General features: G+C 41.1%; 1 protein-coding gene across 1 annotated transcript; it reads right to left on the reverse strand.

The window, feature by feature from the left end:
- Positions 1 to 636: 636 nt before the first annotated feature.
- On the reverse strand, positions 637 to 23,545 carry otub1a (OTU deubiquitinase, ubiquitin aldehyde binding 1a). The gene is made up of 7 exons (XM_060936289.1): positions 23,462 to 23,545; positions 17,290 to 17,351; positions 11,154 to 11,252; positions 9,304 to 9,422; positions 9,111 to 9,195; positions 2,389 to 2,583; positions 637 to 940 (listed from the first exon to the last, which is right to left on the reverse strand). Exons 1-7 carry the CDS (start codon positions 23,511 to 23,513, stop codon positions 743 to 745), a joined length of 810 nt encoding a protein of 269 aa, XP_060792272.1. The 5' UTR covers positions 23,514 to 23,545; the 3' UTR covers positions 637 to 742.

The following is a 23,545-nucleotide window of genomic DNA, read 5'->3' on the forward strand; positions in this document are numbered from 1 at the left end:
GTGAAACATGGTGATGGTAGTATCATGGTTTGGGCCTGTTTTGCTGCATTTGGGCCAGGACGGCTTGCCATCATCAATGGAACAATGAATTCTGAATTATACCAGCGAATTCTAAAGGAAAATGTCAGGACATCTGTCCATGAACTGAATCTCAAGAGAAGGTGGGTCATGCAGCAAGGCAACGACCCTAAGCACACAAGTCGTTCTACCAAAGAATGGTTAAAGAAGAATAAAGTTAATGTTTTGGAATGGCCAAGTCAAAGTCCTGACCTTAATCCAATCGAAATGTTGTGGAAGGACCTGAAGCGAGCAGTTCATGTGAGGAAACCCACCAACATCCCAGAGTTGAAGCTGTTCTGTACGGAGGAATGGGCTAAAATTCCTCCAAGCCGGTGTGCAGGACTGATCAACAGTTACTGGAAATGTTTAGTTGCACTTATTGCTGCACAAGGGGGTCACACCAGATACTGAAAGCAAAGATTCACATACTTTTGCCACTCACAGATATGTAATATTGGATAATTTTTCTCAATAAATAAATGAGCAAGTATAATATTTTTGTCTCATTTGTTTAACTGGGTTCTCTTTATCTACTTTTAGGACTTGTGTGAAAATCTGATGATGTTTTCGGTCATATTTATGCAGAAATATAGAAAATTCTAAAGGGTTCACAAACTTTCAAGCACCACTGTATTCATGTTTCACAGCTTTGAAGTCGATGTTGGGAACTGCTCCTGAGCAGCTATTTGTACAATATGTCGTAGTGACCCGGCCTGTACAGGAGGAAGACTTTGGGTTCTCCATCCTCAGGGAAGATGTGGTGGTTCACTGTGCCTCCCTCCCCTCGGTCCATGTACTCCACCAAGATACACACGCTCAGGGCCTGCGCTAGAGCAATGATGTGGATGTGGTCACTCTCTTTGGACATGGGCTCCACCTCCTGGTCAACAGAAAGGAAAACACTTTGATTTGAATCCCAATGTAGCTTTCTCGAGATGGTTACAGATGTCGCATTTTGACGCAAACCAATACAATTCCAATTCTTGATCATATAAACAATTTTTACAAAACAAACCTCATTACTGACCTAAACAAAGCATAACTGTCGATTACTGATTCACATTACAAACAGTGGTTTGAAACCTGAAATATTTCAATATTTAAATCTTGAATTGTAAAAATTCTTGATGTGGCGGGTCTACAAGACAAAAGTGTACAGAATCAAATATACTTTTACCTCCATACAAATGAAAATGCCCCCAGTGATACACATCCCTCTAACTCTATGTTCCATGAGCTGCATTTACATTTTGGAACATAACTGGCTTTAATTTTCTAAGGAATAAAACATGTTATTCCATCCACATTCACTGGATATGAGCAATTGTGTGCTCTGATTGGCTACTCTACTACAAGGATATCCGCTTATATACCGTGAGTAGAGAAAAACAAAATGGCGGAGCGTTTTGCTGAACCAAGCGAGGACGAAATAAAAACTACTCGAAAACAAAGCTCCAAAAAAAAAAAATCAACAAAATATGGAATGAAGGTAGTTGATGGTAAGAACTTTTTTTTTTCAATAATTATCATCGTCGCAATTTTTCACAAATTGCTCCTGTCGTTTCGCTGGTTTGTTTCCATTCTAAGCGGAAATTATTTTGTCGGACGCTTTGCATAAAGTTATTATTTATTTATTTATTTACTGGATTTGCAAAAAATAAAAATTCTCCATTTCTCAAAATCCAGTGAAAGTGGATAGAATAAAACAGTTATTCCATTCAATCTCGTCGTACACGGCTTATAGCCCTATCAGCTCATGTATGACTCGATTTTGTGGAATAACTGTTAAATATATTTTCCATACAGCACATCTGGAAGCATTGTGACTCACTTATAACAGCAATTTCCTATTGCTAACAATTTTTCGTTTATTAAAGAACAGCATATCGTATGTCTTATCTCTTTATAGTTTCATTCAGTGTTGTGAAAGGCTCTTGTCCCTGTTAGCACTTATGTTATAGCAGCTGTAAACAGCTGCGTTACTGTTACAAAGCACTGACACTGGAGACTCCTTCCATAACGCAAAATATAAGTCTCAATCGAATTTTTCTGCTATACAAGTCGCTGTACGAGGTGTTACTATTGGATTTGATATAAACCTTGCAGCTGGAACTATTGTCAGAGCTGCTGTTATAGAAAATTAATCAACACCTTCTGACAAATCAGAATGGTTGTATAAGACACAATAAGACTTGCCTGTCAGGAATTCAACAGTAACTCAGCTATTTATAGTCCCAAAGCATTTAATAATCATAAATAAAAATAGGCCATCTTTCATTCGTTAAATCTGCAGGCAGATGATGATGATGATGATGTTAGCTCAGTCACCTGCTGGCAGAATTCTCGTACGGTGCGTCCGCCCTCTATAAAGTACTGGAAGAACTCGTTCTGTCTCTGCAGGTAGCCTGAAGTCACAAGGCGCAGATATACCACCAGGTAGTCAGACATGCTCTGCTCGTTGAAGGAGTTGAGCAGCTCTGCCACGGACGGCTGCTTATCGCACACCTCGATCAGGTCCATGAACTGGAAGCAGCAAAGGAGATTTATAAATAATAATAAAAAAAAAAAACCACATACACACTTTCTGTATGACACATGAGACAGTATCACATTCCAAATGATTTCCTCAGAGTATCAGGGAAACGACCCAGGATCGAAAACAAGCTGCCACGTGTGGTCTCTCCAGACCACGTCTGAACATGCTCTGAGAACATCAGTACTCATGATCAGCACGTAAGTTAAAACAAACCTGGAGTCAATTTACAGAGAATCATTAATACACATATTAAACAGCAAGACAGCTGAGCAGAAAAGCTCAACATGCCAAAGCTTGAGGCAGATGTCCTACAACAGCAGAAGACCACACCAGACTTCATTCCTTAAAGGAATTCGAAGCTACATTTGGCACAGAACTGAGGAGTTCAAGATCAAAAGCAAAAGATCATGCAATGTTTTTCCTTCGGGACTATCCAGTGTAGCCTCAGATTCCTGTTCTTGGCTGACAAGTGGAGAGCGGTGGACAAGTGGTCGGTGAGTGTACATATAACCCAAAACTCAAAGTAGTAATTATATACCATGTACAATACATCTGAATGGAAGTGTTTACTTGGTAACAGGCTACAAGACAGAGTTTTATTATTTATAAGGCTGCTGCTAGCCCGAAGCTAATGTATTAAATGAACCCTGTTTACGTTAACAACATTCATAATCATGTCTGAGACATTTATAAGCTGTGTTTATCCATCTGCTTTGAAGCATGTTTATGGATGTGTCTCACAACACAGAGAGGGGGTTTGTGGATAAGCGTGGGACACAGACAGGTACACCACAGGAAAACTGCTCATCCTTCAAGGTCTCTTTCAGCAAGTAATTATTTTATTAATATTATCCAACTATTCAAATATTAGGCTGGTTATTCCGACGTCCAATATCCAATTTAGATATTTATCTGTTTCTGAATTGTTGAGGTTTGTATTAAACCCATTCAAGTAACTTGTTAAACAGCCTATGACAACACAATAATAAATATAACGAGACCATCAATGACGGCGTAGCTCACTCCGGCCCTGTTTAATCCAGAAGGAACGATCTAAAGTGGGCCACCTTGCGCAATAAATGTTGAGCTATATACAAGCTATATACTGTACATCCTAGGAATACCGACCTATTTGCCAGAAAGAATCCAAAACGGCGAGGAATTGACGGAGAAGAAGTGATTTTTGTTGAACTGCTCATTAAAGCTTAATTAGTCCATAACTTCATTAGTAATTGTAATTAAGCAAATCTGAGTAGGTACCCCTACCTTCATGCCAGAAAGAATCAAAATCGGTGAAGATTTGAGGGAGAAGAAGCGGTTTGTGTGGAAACTGCTCGTTAGGGCTTAATTACTCCATATCTTCATTATTAATTGCGATTATGCAAGTTTGGGGAGAAGTCATATGCAGCCCAGGCAGACCTACCTTCCTGCCAAAAAAGAATAAAAATCGGTGAAGAATTGAAAGAGAAGAAGCGATTTTCATGAAATGTGGACGACGGCAGAAGGTTGATGGACAACACATGATGGCATAAACTCATCGCCTGTCGGCCGGATGGGCTAATAACTTTAACAGACATGGGTTATGAGTTCCATCACTGTAAATTTTTTTTTCTTTTTTTTTTTTAAAAGCAGACCCCACTTTGAGAAGCACTGGTGTAAAGGTTACGTAAAAGCTTCGCACCTCACTACTGATCTGAACTTATCTGAACATGGTTTCTACCCACCTCGCAAAAACATGCCATTAAGTATTCAGTCAGCACTCGTGTTGCGAGTGAGTGAGAATGGTGTGCAGTGGACTGGCGTCCCAAGCAACGTGAATTCCCACCTCACATCTCGCATTCCTGGGAAAGGCTGTGGATCCTTCTTGACCTGCAGTGCTTTAAGTGAGACGGTATGCACCGGTACACAGTCCCGCCACTTCTAGATTTTAACATCTGGCATACCGGGACTTTTTACGGCGTACCAGGACTTCTCATAGGCTCACAGTACCCTTTCCTGTCCTCTCCATATCAGAGTGTTTCTTGGTGATTCATTATGACATTTAAAGGGGAACTGAAGGCAAATTTTTTTGAATCAAAATTCTATTTCTCATTTTATAAAATGTAGGAATGCGTTTCTGATAGCTATTTTGTCACTGCTGTAGCAAGTTATGAGTGTTTGAAATATGCTCTGTAATATATCAGTCCATATATCAAAGCAATGGCCCTAAACGAGATTCACTGAGACCTGTGCGAGACATCGTAAGACGGAAGTAAAACGTACAGCGGAAATCAAAGTGACCGACATCTACCAACGTTGTCAAAAGACGCCTGCGCCCTCCTTCGAATGCTGACGTAATCAAGCCAGAAGTTTTCCCTGTGTCCGAAATCACTCCCTACTCACTATACAGGGCATTATATAGTGGGGACGCCATTTTGTAGTGCTGTCTGAAACCTTAGTGAGGATTATGTGGGAAATGCGCTCAGTATAATATGGATTTATCACAAAAATACATGCATGTATTTATTATTTTGAAAACCCACCAGCTGCCTGATCTGGCACGTTTTAATTGTGCGACAGTAATGACGTAAATACCAGCGTGACCAGTCCTTATCCTGTCATCTTTCCAACTCTTCTCTACTCCACGTTGGTTCGAAGTCGTATGGAATAATCTCCATCACTGATGAAGCTGGCAAATCTCGAAATTAATCTAAATTGGAATGATATGGCGATCTGGCCGCTGTGTAAACAGTTTTCAAAATGGCGGCGCTGACACTTCACATTTAAAGTCTCGCACAAGTCTCGTGAAGATCACGCAGATAAGCGATGCCTGCTGTGGACCAAACGAACTACATTCAACATGGCTAAAAACCGAAAAGGCTGATAAGTGTAATATAATACGCCAATACGAGTCACGATATAAGGTTAATAAAAACCAAAAACGTAATTGAATAACACGTTAAGAAATAAAGCAAGTTTAAAAATGACTTCAGTTCCCCTTTAAACTACATTACGCAGGGTGCACTATGCGACGCTTGCCTCTCGAAAAACAGGACAGTCATGTTGGCACGGCCACAAAAGGGCACAAAGAGAATGAGAGTCGAAACGGAGTGGGATGATGACGCAGCTCTTCGACAGTCAAATTCTACTGCAGCAGAAAATGTAGGTGGGGAGCGGCAAGCTAACACTAGCACGTCTGCTAACAGCGAAGAGCCTGATATGATAGCAAAACCTGTTGCTACTGATACTCCAGCCAACTGCAACATTAACAATAACCTCCTTCAAAATTCAGAATGTATTACTGATGATCGGCTGATACCGATCACCCAACTCATATGCCAACAGGTGAATATGGGGAGTACTGGCACTTAGTTTTTTTCCCCACATAAAGCACTGCTGACCTGACCAGGATAAATGCTAACTAAACATAAATGAATGAATGTCCCATTTTACAATACTGCAGAACAGCGTGTCCTCAAATACTTAAAAAAAAAAAAAAAAGAAAGTCTTTTACAAATTACACAGCACCTCTTGTAACCCCATCCACCAATAATGCTCTCATAGAGAGTACAGACTCTGAGAAAGTGCTGAGGAAAGAAGAAAACCCATTAAACTCCTGCAGCAAGGACAGAGAAGGTTCTAGAAGCAGCTCTACGCATCAGTGTGGACATAACACGCATGCTTACATTTCGCATTTCACACCCTAACTATATCTGAACAAAATACTGTTGTTTTTTCCCCCCACAAACCGAAGTTCAGCAGGGTTCATTTATTTAATTAATTATGATCTGAAATATTCCAAAGTGTACTCTATCAAGTCGGATTTCAAACCGAACTGCGCGATATCTGCTATTTAAAGCCCAGCCAGCAGCAGTGATTCTCAGCATCTCTCATCCACTACATTGTTTCTCCTCTCATTTTTTTCTGCAGTGCATGCAGACTTTCATTCACTTTTTCCATCACGCCCTCTGGTGGACACAAACGTGCACAATACAGTATGAAGGCAGAGCTACAGTATAGTGGTGCTTGAAAGTTTGTGAACCCTTTAGAATTTTCCAGATTTCTGCATAAATATGACCTAAACCATCATCGGATTAGTAGATAAGGAGAACCCAGTTAAACTAATGAGATAAAAATATTATACTTGGTCATTTATTTATTGAGGAAAATGATCTCACATTGAGAGTGGCAAAAGTATGTGAAGCTCTAGGATTAGCAGTTAATTTGAAGGTGAAATTAGAGTCAGGGGTTTTCATTCAATGGGATGACAATCAGGTGTGAGTGGGCACCCTGTTTTATTTAAAGAACAGGGATCTATCAAAGTCTGATCTTCACAACACGTTTGTGGAAGTGGATCATGGCACGAACAAAGGAGATTTCTGAGGACCTCAGAAAAAACGTTGTTGATGCTCATCAGGCTGGAAAAGGTTACAAAACCATCTCTAAAGAGTTTGGACTCCACCAATCCACAGACAGACAGATTGTGTACAAATGGAAGAAATTCAAGACCATTGTTACCCTCCTCAGGAGTGGTCGACCAACAAAGATCACTCCAAGAGAAAGGTGTGTAATGGCGAGGTCACAAAGGACCCCAGGGTAACTTCTAAGCAACTGAAGGCCTCTCTCATATTGGCTAATGTTAATGTTCATGAGTCCACCACCAGGAGAACACTGAACAACAATGGTGTGCATGGCAGGGTTGCAAGGAGAAAGCTACTGCTCTCCAAAAAGAACATTGCTGCTCGTCTGCAGTTTGCTAAAGATCACGTGGACAAGCCAGAAAGCTATTGGAAAAATGTTTTGTGGGCGGATGAGACCAAAATAGAACTTTTTAGTTTAAATAACAAGTGTTATGTTTGGAGAAAGGAAAACACTGCATTCCAGCGTAAGAACCTTATCCCATCTGTGAAACATGGTGGTGGTAGTATCATGGTTTGGGCCTGTTTTGCTGCATCTGGGCCAGGACGGCTTGCTGTCATTGATGGAGCAATGAATTCTGAATTATACCAGCGAATTCTGAAGGAAAATGTCAGGACATCTGTCCATGAACTGAATCTCAAGAGAAGGTGGGTCATGCAGCAAGACAACGACCCTAAGCGCACAAGTCGTTCTACCAAAGAATGGTTAAAGAAGAATAAAGTTACTGTTTCGGAATGGCCAAGTCAAAGTCCTGACCTTAATTCAATCGAAATGTTGTGGAAGGACCTGAAGCGAGCAGTTCATGTGAGGAAACCCACCAACATCCCAGAGTTGAAGCTGTTCTGTACGGAGGAATGGGCTAAAATTCCTCCAAGCCGGTGTGCAGGACTGATCAACAGTTACTGCTGCACAAGCGGGTCACACCAGATACTGAAAGCAAAGGTCCACATACTTTTGCCACTCACAGATATGTAATATTGGATCATTTTCCTCAATAAATAAATGACCAAGTATAATATTTTTGCCTCATTTGTTTAACTGGGCTCTCTTTATCTACTTTTAGGACTTGTGTGAAAATCTGATGTTGTTTTAGGTCATATTTATGCAGAAATATAGAAAATTCTAAAGGGTTCACTTTCAAGCACCACTGTACGTGGCGCACAATGCTTAACCTTCAGGTGTTCACAAATAAGTGGATGTAGAAGTAGCCATGGTTTAGTAAGACAAACAGACAGACAGGACACAAATTCCTCAAATATATATATATATATGTTATTTACCAGCTGGGAGGTCCGTATCATGAAATACCGTGACCGAGGTCTTGAAAGTACTGACCGAGGCCCTCTGGGCCAAAGTCAGCATTCAAGGCCGAGGTCACGGTATTTCACCACACGGACCGACCTTAAGCTGGTTTCTTTCCCAAATTCTAACAGAAAACAAGAGCGCCCAAAAGGGAAAACCGAGGCGAGCCGCCATTTTGAATCCTCATTCACAGCTGTAATGCAAATTGCTTCCTCTTCAGTATACAAGTGCACTTCCATGGCAGGCAAAAAACTACATTTTGCCACCTATGTAGTCCCCTATTTATACAAAATTGAGTCATTCAGGATTCAGCCATGTTTTTGCTCGGCGTTAGCAAGTTACAGGTTCTTAGCTTTCTTCTGAAATGTTTTCTTTTATTTCTTCTTCCTCAGGGTAGTAAAACTCGCTTTCGCTGTGAACACTGTCGTTATCGCTATCCATGCTGTAAAATTAATGCTATTCTCCTTAGAAATGCGAAAATAAACGTTGACAAAAATTGCTACTATGTTTTTTTGTTGTTGTGAACGAGTGAATCGCCAGAGGTCCATAACCGGGGTCCGTACCATAGGATACAGACCCGCTCGCCAGCCAATCAGAGCGCAGGATTTGATGGAACCCAGACCGCGAAAAAAATAACGTGAATTCGTATCTAAAATAACCCCGGTCCAATTATTCACCTAACAAAGGTGTCATACTCACTAAAGCCAGGAACCTCACTGCCGCATGCCTGATACGTGGTCCGTTCTCTATGTTGTATTTATCCGATCTACACATTTGTCGTTACTACATCTCTGTATCAGACTGATTCACGTACTGTGTTGTGAAAATCTTCGATGGTGAACTCTGTGAAACCTTGACTCACAAGGTCCAGTTTGCTCTTGGCAGCAATGGCTTTGAACCTGCAAATGCAAAGATTTTCCATTTTACTAAGTGTATCTACGCTCATACATTCACACACAGATGTACACACTCTTTCAGGGAGATTCCTAGTCTGAGTGAAGAATTACCTGTGTAGTTCTTTACTATCATCCAGCAATGACTCCAAGTAGGCAAAACCGAAGGCTCTGTAGAAGCAGTTTCCGTCGGGCCGCGTCTTCCGTATGAACGAGTATTTCTTCTGTAAGTCCTGTTGTTAAAACAGATGAGTCGCTTTACACCAGGGAGCGAATATTATCATAAATTCTCACATCCCAGTATCGGGTCTTTCATCACAATATCTGGGTGCAGCTTCACGTTTTCAAACAGGACGATATTAAACATATACAGTGAAACCTCATGTTACGACCACTTCAAAATTACAACCACCTCAAAATTACGAACAGTTTTTCACGGTCCCGATTGCTTGCTTATATATTTCATTGGTCGCGGCCTTCAATAATGCGACCACCTCAATATTGCGTATTACGACCATTAATTTCAGTTCCACCCATCAAAAATCAATGTAATTAAACCTCGAAAATACGGGCGCCCCCGTCGTGTCAAAACACGGGGCACAAGAGCTTTCACGACATCCGGTTTACATCCTGCCGCAAAATTTTTTTACGTCATGCAGCAAAATTAAGATCAACTTGTACGACAATGAGTAGAAAACGTAATGAGTTGTCTTTGAAAGAAAAAATTGATCCGATTAACGAAAATGCAGGTAAAAGTCAGCGTCAGCTAGCAGAAAAGTTTGGAATTGGCAAAATGCAGGTAATCTATGCAACGAGGTGTGAAGTGAGCTTTAGTAGATCGATTTAAATAGAAAAAGTTCAAGTTGTTAAAAGTGTCATAAGGCCACACCAATTTAATTAGTTGGTTCTCGGATTTTTTCAGGAAAAATATGAAGCGAGCGGGCGAAATAAAAATAAAAAAAAATACTGATGGTAAAATTAGCGGTGGAAATAGACCAAACAATACAGGCAAACCAGTAAACAGAATTTCAACATACCTGTCAAAGATTTTACGCTTCTGTTCGCTGAATATCCTAACAATCATAAACACAGGCTTTGTAGGATTCCCCTCCACAGGCATGTTTCTTCCACAAGTCTTTATCTAAAGTGAAAGGGGCGATTTGATTGGTTTTCGGCGTCATGTGCCATCACGTCACGTGACCTTTTCTGTTGGCGGGAATTTGATTTCGATTTTTTTTTTTTATTTTGCATTTTTTCAAGCAGCGATTCCGAGAACCAATTAAATTGGTGTGGCCTAATTATGAAAGAGTATTCAGAACGAGATTTCAATTTCTTGTTTCAATGACTTGTGTAAGTTTGCTGTATGGTTTACATTTAAAAATGGTATGGTTTTAATTATGATTAATTCTATTACAAGTTGATTAAAAGTTTAAATGAAAACTTAGTTATATTGTTTTTTACATGTTGTATTACATGTACATTTGTACTTGCTCGACACACAAACCACACACGTTATACTTTTGTTTAAATTTAGCTTGTTGATTTCATCATTTATCAATGAAATACAATAAACTAGTTCATAAATTTATTACATGTAATACAACAGTATCAAGAACATTATGCATGCATGTTGCTATGCAACAGCTCAGCAACTGTCAGTATGTCTTGCCAACTCAATATTAAGACCACCTCAATATTAAGACCTGGTCCCAATGGTGGTCTTAATATCAAGGTTTCACTGTAATTCTGTCATCATCACGATTAATATTATTAGGTTGGTGGGAAATACATATTAAACAGATTTTGAGGAGGACTGTTTCGAATTACTGATCATTAATCAAATTTTAACAGCATTTTCAAATGTGTTTGCTGATACAGCAGCATAATACAGCATAATTCACTGTCCTGTTCAGGAATTACTCTTTAATAAAGGGAAGACTACAAGCAGGTATATAACATCTTACCCTTATTTTTTGCTGGTAAATTGAGTCATCTTCAGCATATTCATTTTTAAGTACTGCTAGATCCTGTCGTTCTGATACGAGTGGAATGCTGGTGGCAATCTGGAATTAAGCAATAACCAGGTTAACAGCACATCAGGCAGCCAGTGTTGTAGTTGAGTCATGAAACCTCGAGTCCAAGTCCAGTCTCAAGTCACCAGTGTTCAAGTCCAAGTCATTAAAAAAAAAATTTGAGTCGAGTTTGAGTCGAGTCCAAGAACAAGACTCCAACCGCACCATGTGACGGTGGCTGTTTTAGCCCCATTAACGTTAGTTTGTTCCTGAACATGACATATGAACAGGTGAATGTGCTTCTCTTTGTCAGGGAGTGTGAAGTATTCTGTCAGAGATGGTTAGGAGACGGATGTAAGTTCAGAAGGTGTGTTTATTAATACAAGTGAAGACATGTAAACAATCCAAAACAGTGGACAAAATCATAAAACAGTGAAACAGGTAATAGGTCGAGCGAGGCACAAACAGGCTATCGGAGACTCGGCAGAATCAAAGACGAGAAACAGGAAATCAGGGATCAGGAACCCAAACAAGGAAATAAGGCTTGGTAATGTGTCAGCAACACAACTCAATACTTCGCAAAGTCCACAGTTTTTATATCAGCGAACTGATTGCACCTTAATCCTGTGCAAGTGCGAGTCGTTTCCGGCACACGTGAGAGTCCGCTTGGTGCGCGCGCTGTCCGGAGCGCGCCCGAGAGTCTATCTGATGCAGGTGTGACACTCTTACATGAAATTATTACAAAAATTTATGTAGATATAAATATCTTATGCCAAATTATTATGGCATGTTACAAAAAATAAAGAAAAAATCAGAGTCCTCGTCTCCGAAATACGAGTCCGAATGCAGTTAATGCACGAGTTTGAGTCCAAGTCAAGTCATGAGTCCTTAAATCCGAATCCTGGACTCGAGTACTACAAGCCTGCAAGGCAGCCCAGACTTACACCATGTGTTCACATCAGAAGTCACAAGACGTGTCTTGTGGATGTATCACAACCATCAGTGTATTATTTAAATATCCCTTTGGTACTTTTATTTAAAATAGGCCTAGGTATGATGACCTGAGGAAACCCATCAGACCTCACCATGGCTGAATTCTGGTAGATGAAAAACCAAGCGTCAGCCAAAATTGGAGTTTTCTACTTATACTTTGGCACCTCAAATTTATGAAAGCAAGCATATATTTTACCAAAATATGAAAATTATTTACTTTCGAATCTTAATGAGGGTACTGTCTTGCAAAGACCATGTTTAACAAACATCATGATGGTAAAAACAGTCAGCCTGTCTTAAGACTGTCTAAAACCTTGCTAGCTTTTTTTTAACCATGATTCTCTTACACGGTTAATGTCAGCCTTTGAGTAAGTAGTTTGATAGCTACTACGGCATAGCAATAATCCTCATGAATTCAGTTTATAATCAGACACCATGTGTTAAAATATCTGTGATGCTCTGACACCAAAATCAGAATGAATCTTTAAATACAGTTTCTCTGTTTTCACCTTTGAGGATCATCAGAACTTCAAATGCTAGAATTTTTTGATATACATGCAAAAAAAAAAAAAAGTGTGTTAAATATTTAATTTCAGGAAAGTACGGCGCCCCGCTGATGACACGAAAAGAAAAACACATGCATACACTCACCAGCCACTTTATTCGGAACACACATACACTTGCAGTTTGATGCAGTTCTCTACTCAGCTGATCCCATGAAAGCAGCATAATGTATAAAATCATGCAGATACAAATCAAGAGCTTCAGTTAATGTTCACTCCAAACATCAGAATGAGAAAAATTGTGATCTCAAAAAGTGTGACTTTCTTTCACTGTGGCACGGATATTGGTTTGAGCCAGATGGACTGGTTTGTGTATTTCAGAAACTGCTGGGGTTTCTCCTGGAGTTTTCACACACAACAGTCTCTAGAGTTTACACAGATAGAATGGTGTGAAAAACAAAAAACATTGAATTGACTGAGTGACAGTTCTCAATGTGGGTGGAAACAAACACCTTGTTGATAAGAGAGGGTCAGAGGAAAATGGCCAGATTGGTTCGAGTTGCTAAAAGGATATAGTAACTCATAGCAACTCTTTACAACCGTGGTGAGCAGAAAAGCATCTCAGCAGAAGACCACATTGGGTTCCGGTCCTGCAGCCAAGAACAGGAATCTTAGAATCAAGAACAAGTTCCTCTTAAAGTGGCTGGTGAGTGTATACTGTTACCACATTTTACTAATGCATTCCCACGATATCTATTTGTTCCTTCGTTTTAATAATTTGTGGCCATGTTTTACTAATTTGTTCATAGTCTGCTCTTTATTAATGCATCACTCTCATTTTGGCCACTGAAAACATTGGTTGGTCTGGACAATATGGAGCCTGAGTGGCCACAATTTAACTAAAACTAGGGAACGAGGACAACATGGCCACCAATTAGTTAAACACTACTAATACAGTATTCTTGCATCAAAACCGGTTTGGTAAATCTGATTTTTTTTTTTTTTTGCAAAAATGAGAATGAGCGCTGCTTTCGACTATCATGGTGCTTCGTCTGCAGGGGCGCCGCTAGGGGGGGAAAGTTAGGACGATTCTAAGGGCCTGGCACTGACAGGGGGGCCTGTGAGGGATATTAATATTATTTTAATAGCATTGCCTTGTGTAAGTTTTTGAAATAAAATATTTCATTTCATCTGTTAAAATATGCAAATTATACATGGTTATGATTTGCTATCACATTTTCCTTGAATTAAGGGCGGCACGGTGGTGTAGTGGTTAGCACTGTCGCCTCACAGCAAGAAGGTCCGGGTTCGAGCCCCGTGGCCGGCGAGGGCCTTTCTGTGTAGAGCTTGCATGTTCTCCCCGTGTCCGCGTGGGTTTCCTCCGGGTGCTCCGGTTTCCCCCACAGTCCAAAGACATGCAGGTTAGGTTAACTGGTGACTCTAAATTGACCGTAGGTGTGAATGTGAGTGTGAATGGTTGTCTGTGTCTATGTGTCAGCCCTGTGATGACCTGGCGACTTGTCCAGGGTGTACCCCGCCTTTCGCCCGTAGTCAGCTGGGATAGGCTCCAGCTTGCCTGCGACCCTGTAGAACAGGATAAAGCGGCTACAGATAATGAGATGAGATGAGATTTTCCTTGAATTATTTATGATATTGTCATTTCACCCCTCCTCCCTTTTTAGTAATGGTACAGTCTGATTGTGGGCGGGGACAGTGAAATGTGTAGCTCCGTGTGTGCACAGCGCCGCTATTAACGCAGCTGGCAGTTTCTCTCCGTGCCTAACAGAGCTGTACATTCTAGAAGTTGCTAAGCAGGAGCAGGTGTGATGGTGGTGAGATAAATTAATGAATAAATAAATAAATAATAATAAATGAAGTCCAGATATCAAAAACGGAAGGAGAAGCAGCAGAAAGCTGAAAGGGAGAAAAAGGGCCGACAATTGGTGACTCAGTTTTTCCCAGAGAAAGCTCGCCTATTATTCACTGACACTCGATGCTATTACAGCATACTAGCTAATAATAGACTAGTAGATTTCATTTTAACCGAGTTGGAATATCAAGACAACACTTTTCAATCAGCAGTGCAGTGTCATTTTATTGAAATACTTCACGTTTATTGCCATGGAAGATCAGATGACTGTAATGTAGAAGGTCTGCACAGAACTAGCTAAATTTGTGCAGTAAACTAGCCTACTGGGCTAATATGTGAGATAAAATATTAGGCTAGCCTACATGATACTGGTGCTAATAACTGGTTTCAAAACTAATGAGGTGCCCTCAACATCCACAGATTCAGCCTCAGGAATTGAGGTTTTTCACCCACGTGACCAAGTCATGTTAGGCTGCCATTTTGGACGTCATGGCTCGAATCAGTTTGAATGCGAGGAAGGCGACAAACGAAAAACATAAAAGAAAAAGGAGCGAGATGCAGAAAACACCTTCACTATCCAGCGACGTAGGGCATTTACAGGGCGAGCAGAGGGAGAGGTATTTGCAAAAACTGAGGTTAGCAGGCTTAGAGAACGACGTTTACCTGCTTCCACCAGGATTGTTCACTGACAGCTAAGGTTTGTTCACATTTTCATTTACTTTCGGTCCTCAGGATAAACAAAATGTTATTAAATGTCATTGAAATAACTTCAGGGCGGCACGGTGGTGTAGTGGTTAGCGCTGTCGCTTCACAGCAAGAAGGTCCTGGGTTCGAGCCCCATGGCCGGCGAGGGCCTTTCTGTGCGGAGTTTGCATGTTCTCCCCGTGTCCGCGTGGGTTTCCTCCGGGTGCTCCGGTTTCCCCCACAGTCCAAAGACATGCAGGTTAGGTTAACTGGTGACTCTAAATTGACCGTAGGTGTGAATGTGAGTGTGAATGGTTGTCTGTGTCTATGTGTCGGCCCTGTGATGACCTGGCGACTTGTCCAGGGTGTAACCCGCCTTTCGCCCGTAGTCAGCTGGGATAGGCTCCAGCTTGCCTGCGACCCTGTAGAACAGGACAAAGCGGCTACAGATAATGAGATGAGATGAAATAACTTCTTAGTCTGTTGAGACATGGCCCGTTATAAGTTTTTCCTTTACTGTATTTACTAGTTTACTGAGCTAGCGCGCTCCGGGGCAGGCTGGCACTAGCTAGCGTGCTCCGGGGCACGCTAACTAGCGCCAGCCGGCGCCGGAGCACGCTAGCTAGCGCCAGCCGGCCCCGGAGCGCGCTAGCTAGCGCCAGCCGGCCCCAGCACACGCTAGCTAGCGCCAGCCGGCCCCGGAGCGCGCTAGCTAGCGCCAGCCGGCGCCGGAGCGCGCTAGCTAGCGCCAGCCTGCGCTGGAGCGCGCTAGCTAGCGCCAGCCTGCCCCGGAGCGCGCTAGCTCAGTAAACTAGTAAATACAGTAAAGGAAAAACTTGAGACTGAAAGGTTTTAACAGTCATCCAAATGACTGAACGTAAACGTTGCTACAGTAACATACTAGGTACTATGTTGACATTAGCTAGCTTGATGTTCAAAATGGCGGGCGTCACGTGACCCTGTGACGTCAGGTGAAAAACCTCAGTAGGCCCTCAACCCAAATCCTAGGAGAAGGAGGTGAGCAATACAATCCATGAATAAAGGATTTAGGGTTAAAAACTATTTTAATTGCTAGGCTACAGTAAACAGCTTTAGGCTATTAAGACTTGCATTAAAATGAAAAGATATTTCTTTTTTTATGAGCAACTATTCTTAGGTAACTTAGTATGGAGTTCATTCAATCAAAATGTTCATGTGTTAAATCTTGCTGGGGTACACGCTGCAGGATCAAGTGAGGAAGTGTCAGCTTTTTTTGGCTTCATCAATTGTCTTTACAAATTTGTAAGTGCCAGTCCAGAACGATGGGCCATATACAAAGAAACTACCGGCTGCTCTCTCCACAGCTTGTCTGACACTCGCTGGAGTGCAAGAATTGATGCTGTTAAACCGGCAACAGTCTATTCAGTCTAATTCTGACAGTTCTGCATTTAAAATGTTCATATACCAAATAATTGTATCACCTAAACTTGCTCGGCAGCTGATCACATGCATAGTAAAGTAGAAGTGCCAGCCAAAAACAGACTTCAAATTCAGTTGCTTGTGCATGAAAATTTTACCGGGGGGGGGGGGGAGGGGGGGCTAAATTGTAATCTTCCATAGGGCCCAAGATTTCTAGCGGCGCCCCTGTTCGTCTGCACTAGAAACTACAAGCATAACTTTATCTTGTATTTTTCTGCAGTTAGAACCAACTCTGCTGAAAGCGAGGCACAAAAAAAAAAATTAAAACTCATGAAGCTTCTAAAAGTTCAGGGGGAGAAGAGAACTGTGGACATCAGATACCATGTGCACAAAATGACTGGATTTAATAATTTGGATTTTTGTCCTTAACACATCATCTAATTTGTGCAAAATTGAGAAAATCTTCACCTCAATGATCCTTTGTTACTGTTGCTCAAAGTGCAGCTCATTTTTTTTATTTCCTGGAATAAACAATGTCTGCTTGTTGCTTTGTTACCGGATGAGTCAAACCAAACATTTTACACAATACCATGATTTAAAAAAAAAGAAAAAAAGATGGCAGTCAGAGAGCAGGTATTACCTCTTGCTGAATCCTGTCCTGTTGCGCAATAATAGCTTCATCATATGCGAGACAATTCAAACCTGCCAGAACACAAAAGAGTGACACTGACTATAGGTCACTTGTACGCCATTCTTACTCGCTCACAGCGAAAACCGTACATTTTCCGTTATTATGCGGTCATGGTGCCCTGTGGGAATGGGAAGAAAACAGAAAAGTCGAAACATTTATCTTTGCCGTCAACCTAGTAACACCGTGAATGCGCTCTCTCTCTGGATTCTCATATTTCCATTTAATATTTTTTATCCTGGTTGCGACGGAGACATGCAAGCACAGAAACCTTTTATTTACACAGGACTGTCAAAGAACGAACAATAAATAAATAAATAAATAAATAACACCAGGCATGAAAACACGACAGTAGAAGTACCTCCTATTACAGAACATTTAGACCTGAACAAACAGGTAAGGAGTCATATATTTAAGTATTCACATTTATTTTAGAACAATTTTTACAATAGAACTTTTTTTTTTAATCCAAATTGGATCAAAACCACTGATCATGCGCTGCAGTTTCAGCAGGAGAGCTGGTCGCGTTCTATTCGAGCAGAATTTTGATTTCAAAGGTGGTGGGGGACAAAGTACAGGCACAAATTCTCAAAAGGGGCTTAAGTTTTTCAGATACCCCTACCTGAGGTCTGTCTGCTTTACTCAGGTGTCTCTTGCAAAAGAAATCTTGATCTGATTAAATAAAGGTTGTATATAAATGAGGGAATATCTTGGAGGAACGTTCATCCCTCCAACACAATTCCACAGACTTGGCAAGGAGCACTGAAGATATTGTGGAGACTCATGGTGACCTCGCTACAAAGACGCTTCATTTTGGTTTTGTCACCCATCTGTACCACAGCCACTCATACTTATTGCTCGATTCTGTAATTTGCTCACCTCGCCACTTTCTACATTACGTTATATTAATGGTATTTAACAGACGCTCTTATCCAGAGCGATGTACAACATACCCACAGCAGCCCAGGGAGCAGTCGTGGGTTAGGTGCCTTGTTCAAGGGCACTTCAGCCGTTCCTGCTGGCCCAGGGAATTGAACCACTGACCTTTTGATCCCAAAGCTGCTTCTCTAACCATTAGGTCATGGCTTCCCCCAATCTATTAACATCACTTCTACATGCTGTTCCTGCTCCCTGCCCCTCACCTGGGACAGCTATTCGTGAAGTGATGTTTCATTTAATTTATTAGTTCCTGGTGTGAGCAGCCATGATGGTTTGATGTCATTTGCTTCATAAAAACACCCCCGTGGCGGCACGGTGGTGTAGTGGTTAGCACTGTTGCCTCACAGCAAGAAGGTTCCGGGTTCGAACCCAGCAGCCAGCGAGGGCCTTTCTGTGTGGAGTTTGCATGTTCTCCCCATGTCTGCATGGGTTTCCTCCGGGTGCTCCGGTTTCCTCCACAGTCCAAAGACATGCAGTCAGGTTAACATGGGGCGGCCTTGGGCTGAGGTACCCTTGAGCAAGGTACCTAACCCCTGACTGCTCCCCAGGCGCTCTAGTGTGGCTGCCCACTGCTCTGGGTGTGCGCGCGTGCACGGGTGTTCACTGTTTCAGATGGGTTAAATGCAGAGGATGAATTTCACTGTGCTTGAAGTGTGCATGTGACAAATAAAGGTTTCTTCTTCTTCTAAGATCTCAGGGTTGAGGACATCTTCCTGACTATCCTGGTAGGAATTTCAAGCTGATGGGATGTTCCTTTTGGATTCTCCAATTCAGAATGTTGAAATACCAAGTTACAAGCTTGAAGTGAATGAGGCATTTTGACACTAAAGCTCATCTTTTTGAGTACACCGTGTGAGATTTGGATTGTCATCCCAGAAGCACTGCTCCATTTAAAGCATGTGCATCAGCATAAACACACACACACACAATTACTAATATGAAAGAACAACAAATGGACTAGTCAGTAATTACAGACCTATATAAAAGTGACCTATATTGCTAGTTTCACTCCCAAAATTGTTGGGTTGCAAAGCATCCTGCCACTACAGGGGAAAGGTGCAGAGCCAAACCCTTGTATGCAAGGCAAACTCCATACAGGCTCCTCCACGAGGAATCGACTGGGCTTCACTCTGTGGAGCTGGAGCAACCTGGGCAACAGCATGGAGCTGGACGACGCCTGACTGTAAACTGTGGCTGGCGGTTACATCAATCCCACACAGTCCTGGCTTGCCAGTGCCTAGCAACTGGGCAGTCCACTTCCCTCTTTTTGGGAAACCATCATACGGGATGCAACCTGCAGAGGGTCCAGTGGCCTCAGTGCATGCATCACTTCCTCGTTTGGTGTAAGAATGGTACGATATTTCCAGTCAGTATGCGGAAGTGCCGGTGTTATGGCTGAGTCCATGAAGTTCACAAGGTGCCTCTTGGAGTTACCGAAGTTTACTGTTAACGATGTGCGTCGTATCGTCAGAGCATCAAGTACAACGCTGCAGAGTAAACTTGAAAAGGGTTTCAAGTTCTACGTTTCGTCCTACCTCTGCAATTTTGAAGGCAAGTCGCTGACGCTAGCGTTAATTCCAGCTAGCCTGAGATGGCAGCCTAGTGATGTGACTGTTGTCTTTTGGTCACGAACCAAACCGTCCTGGTTTAGTTTAACCATGTTACTAGAAATGCCTTTTTTTTTTTTTTAAACATGTTTGTATTTCTGATGGAAGTATCAGGCAAAAATAAGGCTAACGAGATAACAGTGAGGGCCCACTGCTACAGATCTATGAAGAAAACAGATACGCCACACCAGCTGAGAGTAGGACTGGTTAAACCGACACGTTTAAAGTTCTGTTGAACATATTCAAAAGTTAGTTCAACACAAGTTCTCCCCTTTTTACCCTTGCTTTTACTTTGATAACCATAAGCAAAGACATTGGTAGCCAAATGCAGCTGAGTAGCTAAGTGGGAATCATTAGCAGGCTATTTGGTTTATAGTAAACAAATGGGAGTTTGTCTTACAGTTCGAGCTATTATCATGTACCTCTATGGCTTAAAAGCAGAAAATAGTCCACCTCAGCTATTCTTCAAACTTCATGTTCTAACTTAAATCTGTCCTGTCATCTTAACTTCTTTATTAATATATGGCTCCAACTCTTATACGTATTAACATATTCTGATGACACTCTTGTTTAAAGGATAATTTTGTCCGTCTACATGTCATGTTTAGTACGTGTAGAGATGGGTCTGAAATACGGGAGAAACCCTGAAAAAATGGGAGTGTTGGCAGCTATGGACAGCACAGTGTGCGCGTTCAATGGCTACCGGATGTTTACAACCATCCTGACATTTTAGCGGAAATTACGTCACACTCTGGCGTGCACATAGGGTATTGTCTCCACTCTCTTGTATTGCCATGGAGCAAGATCCTCCCAGGCCAAGCAGTGTGGATCAGAACTGATCACCACTCGAAACAAATTCTTAGCAAAAGGCTCCAAGATTATGGACCACATGCTTCTTCAAGCACCCTGAAAGGATACTCGATCTCTACCAACGATGACACTTCCAAGATGGTGTCTCCCATAACCCGGTATGGAAAGTATGAACCGGAATGGGACAGTACATTACATTAACGTTACATTTTCTAAATATTCAGCGGTTTCATACTTAACATCTTGTACTCACATGCATCACTGTCAAGTATTCTTCGATTATCCAGTATTACTGTATCCCATCACATTGTATTAACGTTATATTCACAATATTTTCAATCGAAATTGATCTAAAAGCCCAGAACTCCAATTAAGGAATATACCTTGGCATGACATCACAAAGAAATCCCGTGTGGCGGAACGAGTGCCATCTCGAGTAAAATGTGGTTTCACACCGATTGTGAAAACATGGGTCATAAAACAGAAGCAGATGAATAAATAGTAGTTAAGTTATATGTTTTGACAATAAAACAACCAAACAATATATTTTGTTTTTCTTCTAACTTTATCATACGTGATGGGTTCATCTATAAAGGCGGGATGACTAATGTAAGTACCGATTAATAAAATGGTGGCTGTGAGAGATGTCTCTGTGAAACTGGAACAAAAAAGGTAAGAAAGCAAGCACAACTTTATTCATCACACACTTGTGAAATTCCTCTCTGAATTTAATCCATCTGAAGCAGTGAACACACACGAGCAATGACCGCGCACACATACCCAGAGCAGTGGGCAGCCATGCTAACAGCGCCCGGGGAGCAGTTGGGAGTTAGGTGCCTCGCTCAAGGATATCCCATATTAACCTAACCGCATGTCTTTGGACTGTGGAGGAAACCGGAGCACCCGGAGAAAACCCACACAGACATGGGGAGAACATGCAAACTCCACACAGAAAGGCCCTCACTGGCTGCTGGGCTCGAACCCAGAACCTTCTTGCTGTGAGGCAACCGTGCTAACTACTTACACCACCATACGTAAATAAATGTCATTGTAGGATGGAACAGCATATAAAAACCCAGAAGGCAAATATAAGAAAATACGTGACACCACGTTAAAATACATGATGGTACCGTTCCATCCCGGGTTATAGGAGATGCGCCCAGGATCCCAACCCGGTCATATTTTAGGGGTTGTTTTACAATCAGGGTACAAAGTTTGGTCACAGGGGTCCAAAATTCAAATTGATTCAAACTGGTTCTTGTACCAGTTTTTAAGTGAAGGACAAGTTAAAGAACAGATTTCAGGTAATTTTTTTACGTGTGTGTATGGTAGTTTTGTGTAATCTGCTATAAGATGATAAAAACAAATGAAGTGATTCTCGGAGAGGACATTTTTTTGACAAATCAGAATCCACTACTTCCATAGTGCTTTTAAATATAAGGCTGCAAGCTTTGTGTTAGTTGTCTAATATTTATGTCCCAATATCTTGACCACATTTTAGGATGAAAATAATCATTTTAGATATGTTATTTTATATCGAAAAAATTAGCTGTCTCGGAGAGGACATTTTTTTGACACAGTTACATACTAATTTGATCAAAATAGTCTGAAAACTTACTGGCATTCAACATTACAACTTAACTATGTTTCCAATGATATGGAACCAAATATGTGTTTTATGGTATAAAGAATGATTTAAGTGCATCCCTTTTGGAGCTACCTGTGGTCAAAAAAGCACTTTTTCTAAATATGACACGAGTAATTTTGCTAAATATGACATATTGCCATACACTCATCAAAAATAACGTTATCACCACATTTTTTTTGCATGGTAAATAGAGCTATCACAGGGCTACAATAAACAACCAAGTTTATTTAGTCAAGCCTTTTGATATTGAAGATGTGTTAAATGTGATTTTTAGCTTGCGTACCCTGATTGTAAAACAACCCCTAGTGGTTTCCCTGCTCTTACACACCTATTTCAACACTGAAATAGCTGTTATTTGTTTTATAAATGAATGATTCATTGAAAATGGTGTATTGGATGCAGGGAAACATTAAAATATGAAGAGCAGGAGGTTCTCCAGGACCAAGGTTTCAAACCAGTGTGATGTTCTCAACTACAAGAAGTGCTATTAAATGATTTTAGATGAAATGAAGCGTGTTAAAACAGGGAAGACAAGAAAACATCCAGGTCAGAGAGGAATTTTATTTGTACGTTTTAGATTCTTTGTAAATTTGTATAGATTCTTTAAGAAATTGTAGGTTTTAGATCATGCTCATCTTTATTCTATTTATGTAACTACTTTGGTCCATTTTTAAATTATTTTATCTTAAATGTTCAAGCCTCAGCCACTTGTATGAGAGAGTGGACCTGGCAATAAACTCAGTTCTGATTCAGATTCTGATTCACTGCGCAAAGAAACAGGAGTAAACAAACTAGACTCAGGGGTAAACAATAAAGCAGACATTTCATTACATCGGTGTCGGTTATAAAATTTAGAAGGGTACGTGTAGACAGAACTCCAATTTTCTAAAAATAATAATAATAAATCATAGCTTGACATTCACATTATTGTTGTCCAAGGACCTTAATTTGGCAGCTACGTTACTATCGTTTTAGCCAGTTAGCACCTAATGAGCGAGTTCTCCTCAGCATCGCCTCTAATTAATTCAGCATAAAATAATAATTTACATAAACAAAAAACACAGTCTATAAAACCTAATTTCAAGACCACATACTGCTCAAGCTCGGTGAAACCTCTCACCATCGAGCTCCTTTTGGGACATCCCTTCCTCTTGTTGTTGTTCATCCGCCATGTTGCCTGGAAATGCTTCCGGTCAGGTGATGA

The sequence above is a fragment of the Neoarius graeffei genome, chromosome 12 (assembly GCF_027579695.1).
Source record: "Neoarius graeffei isolate fNeoGra1 chromosome 12, fNeoGra1.pri, whole genome shotgun sequence".
Classification (NCBI taxonomy): Eukaryota; Metazoa; Chordata; class Actinopteri; order Siluriformes; family Ariidae; genus Neoarius; species Neoarius graeffei.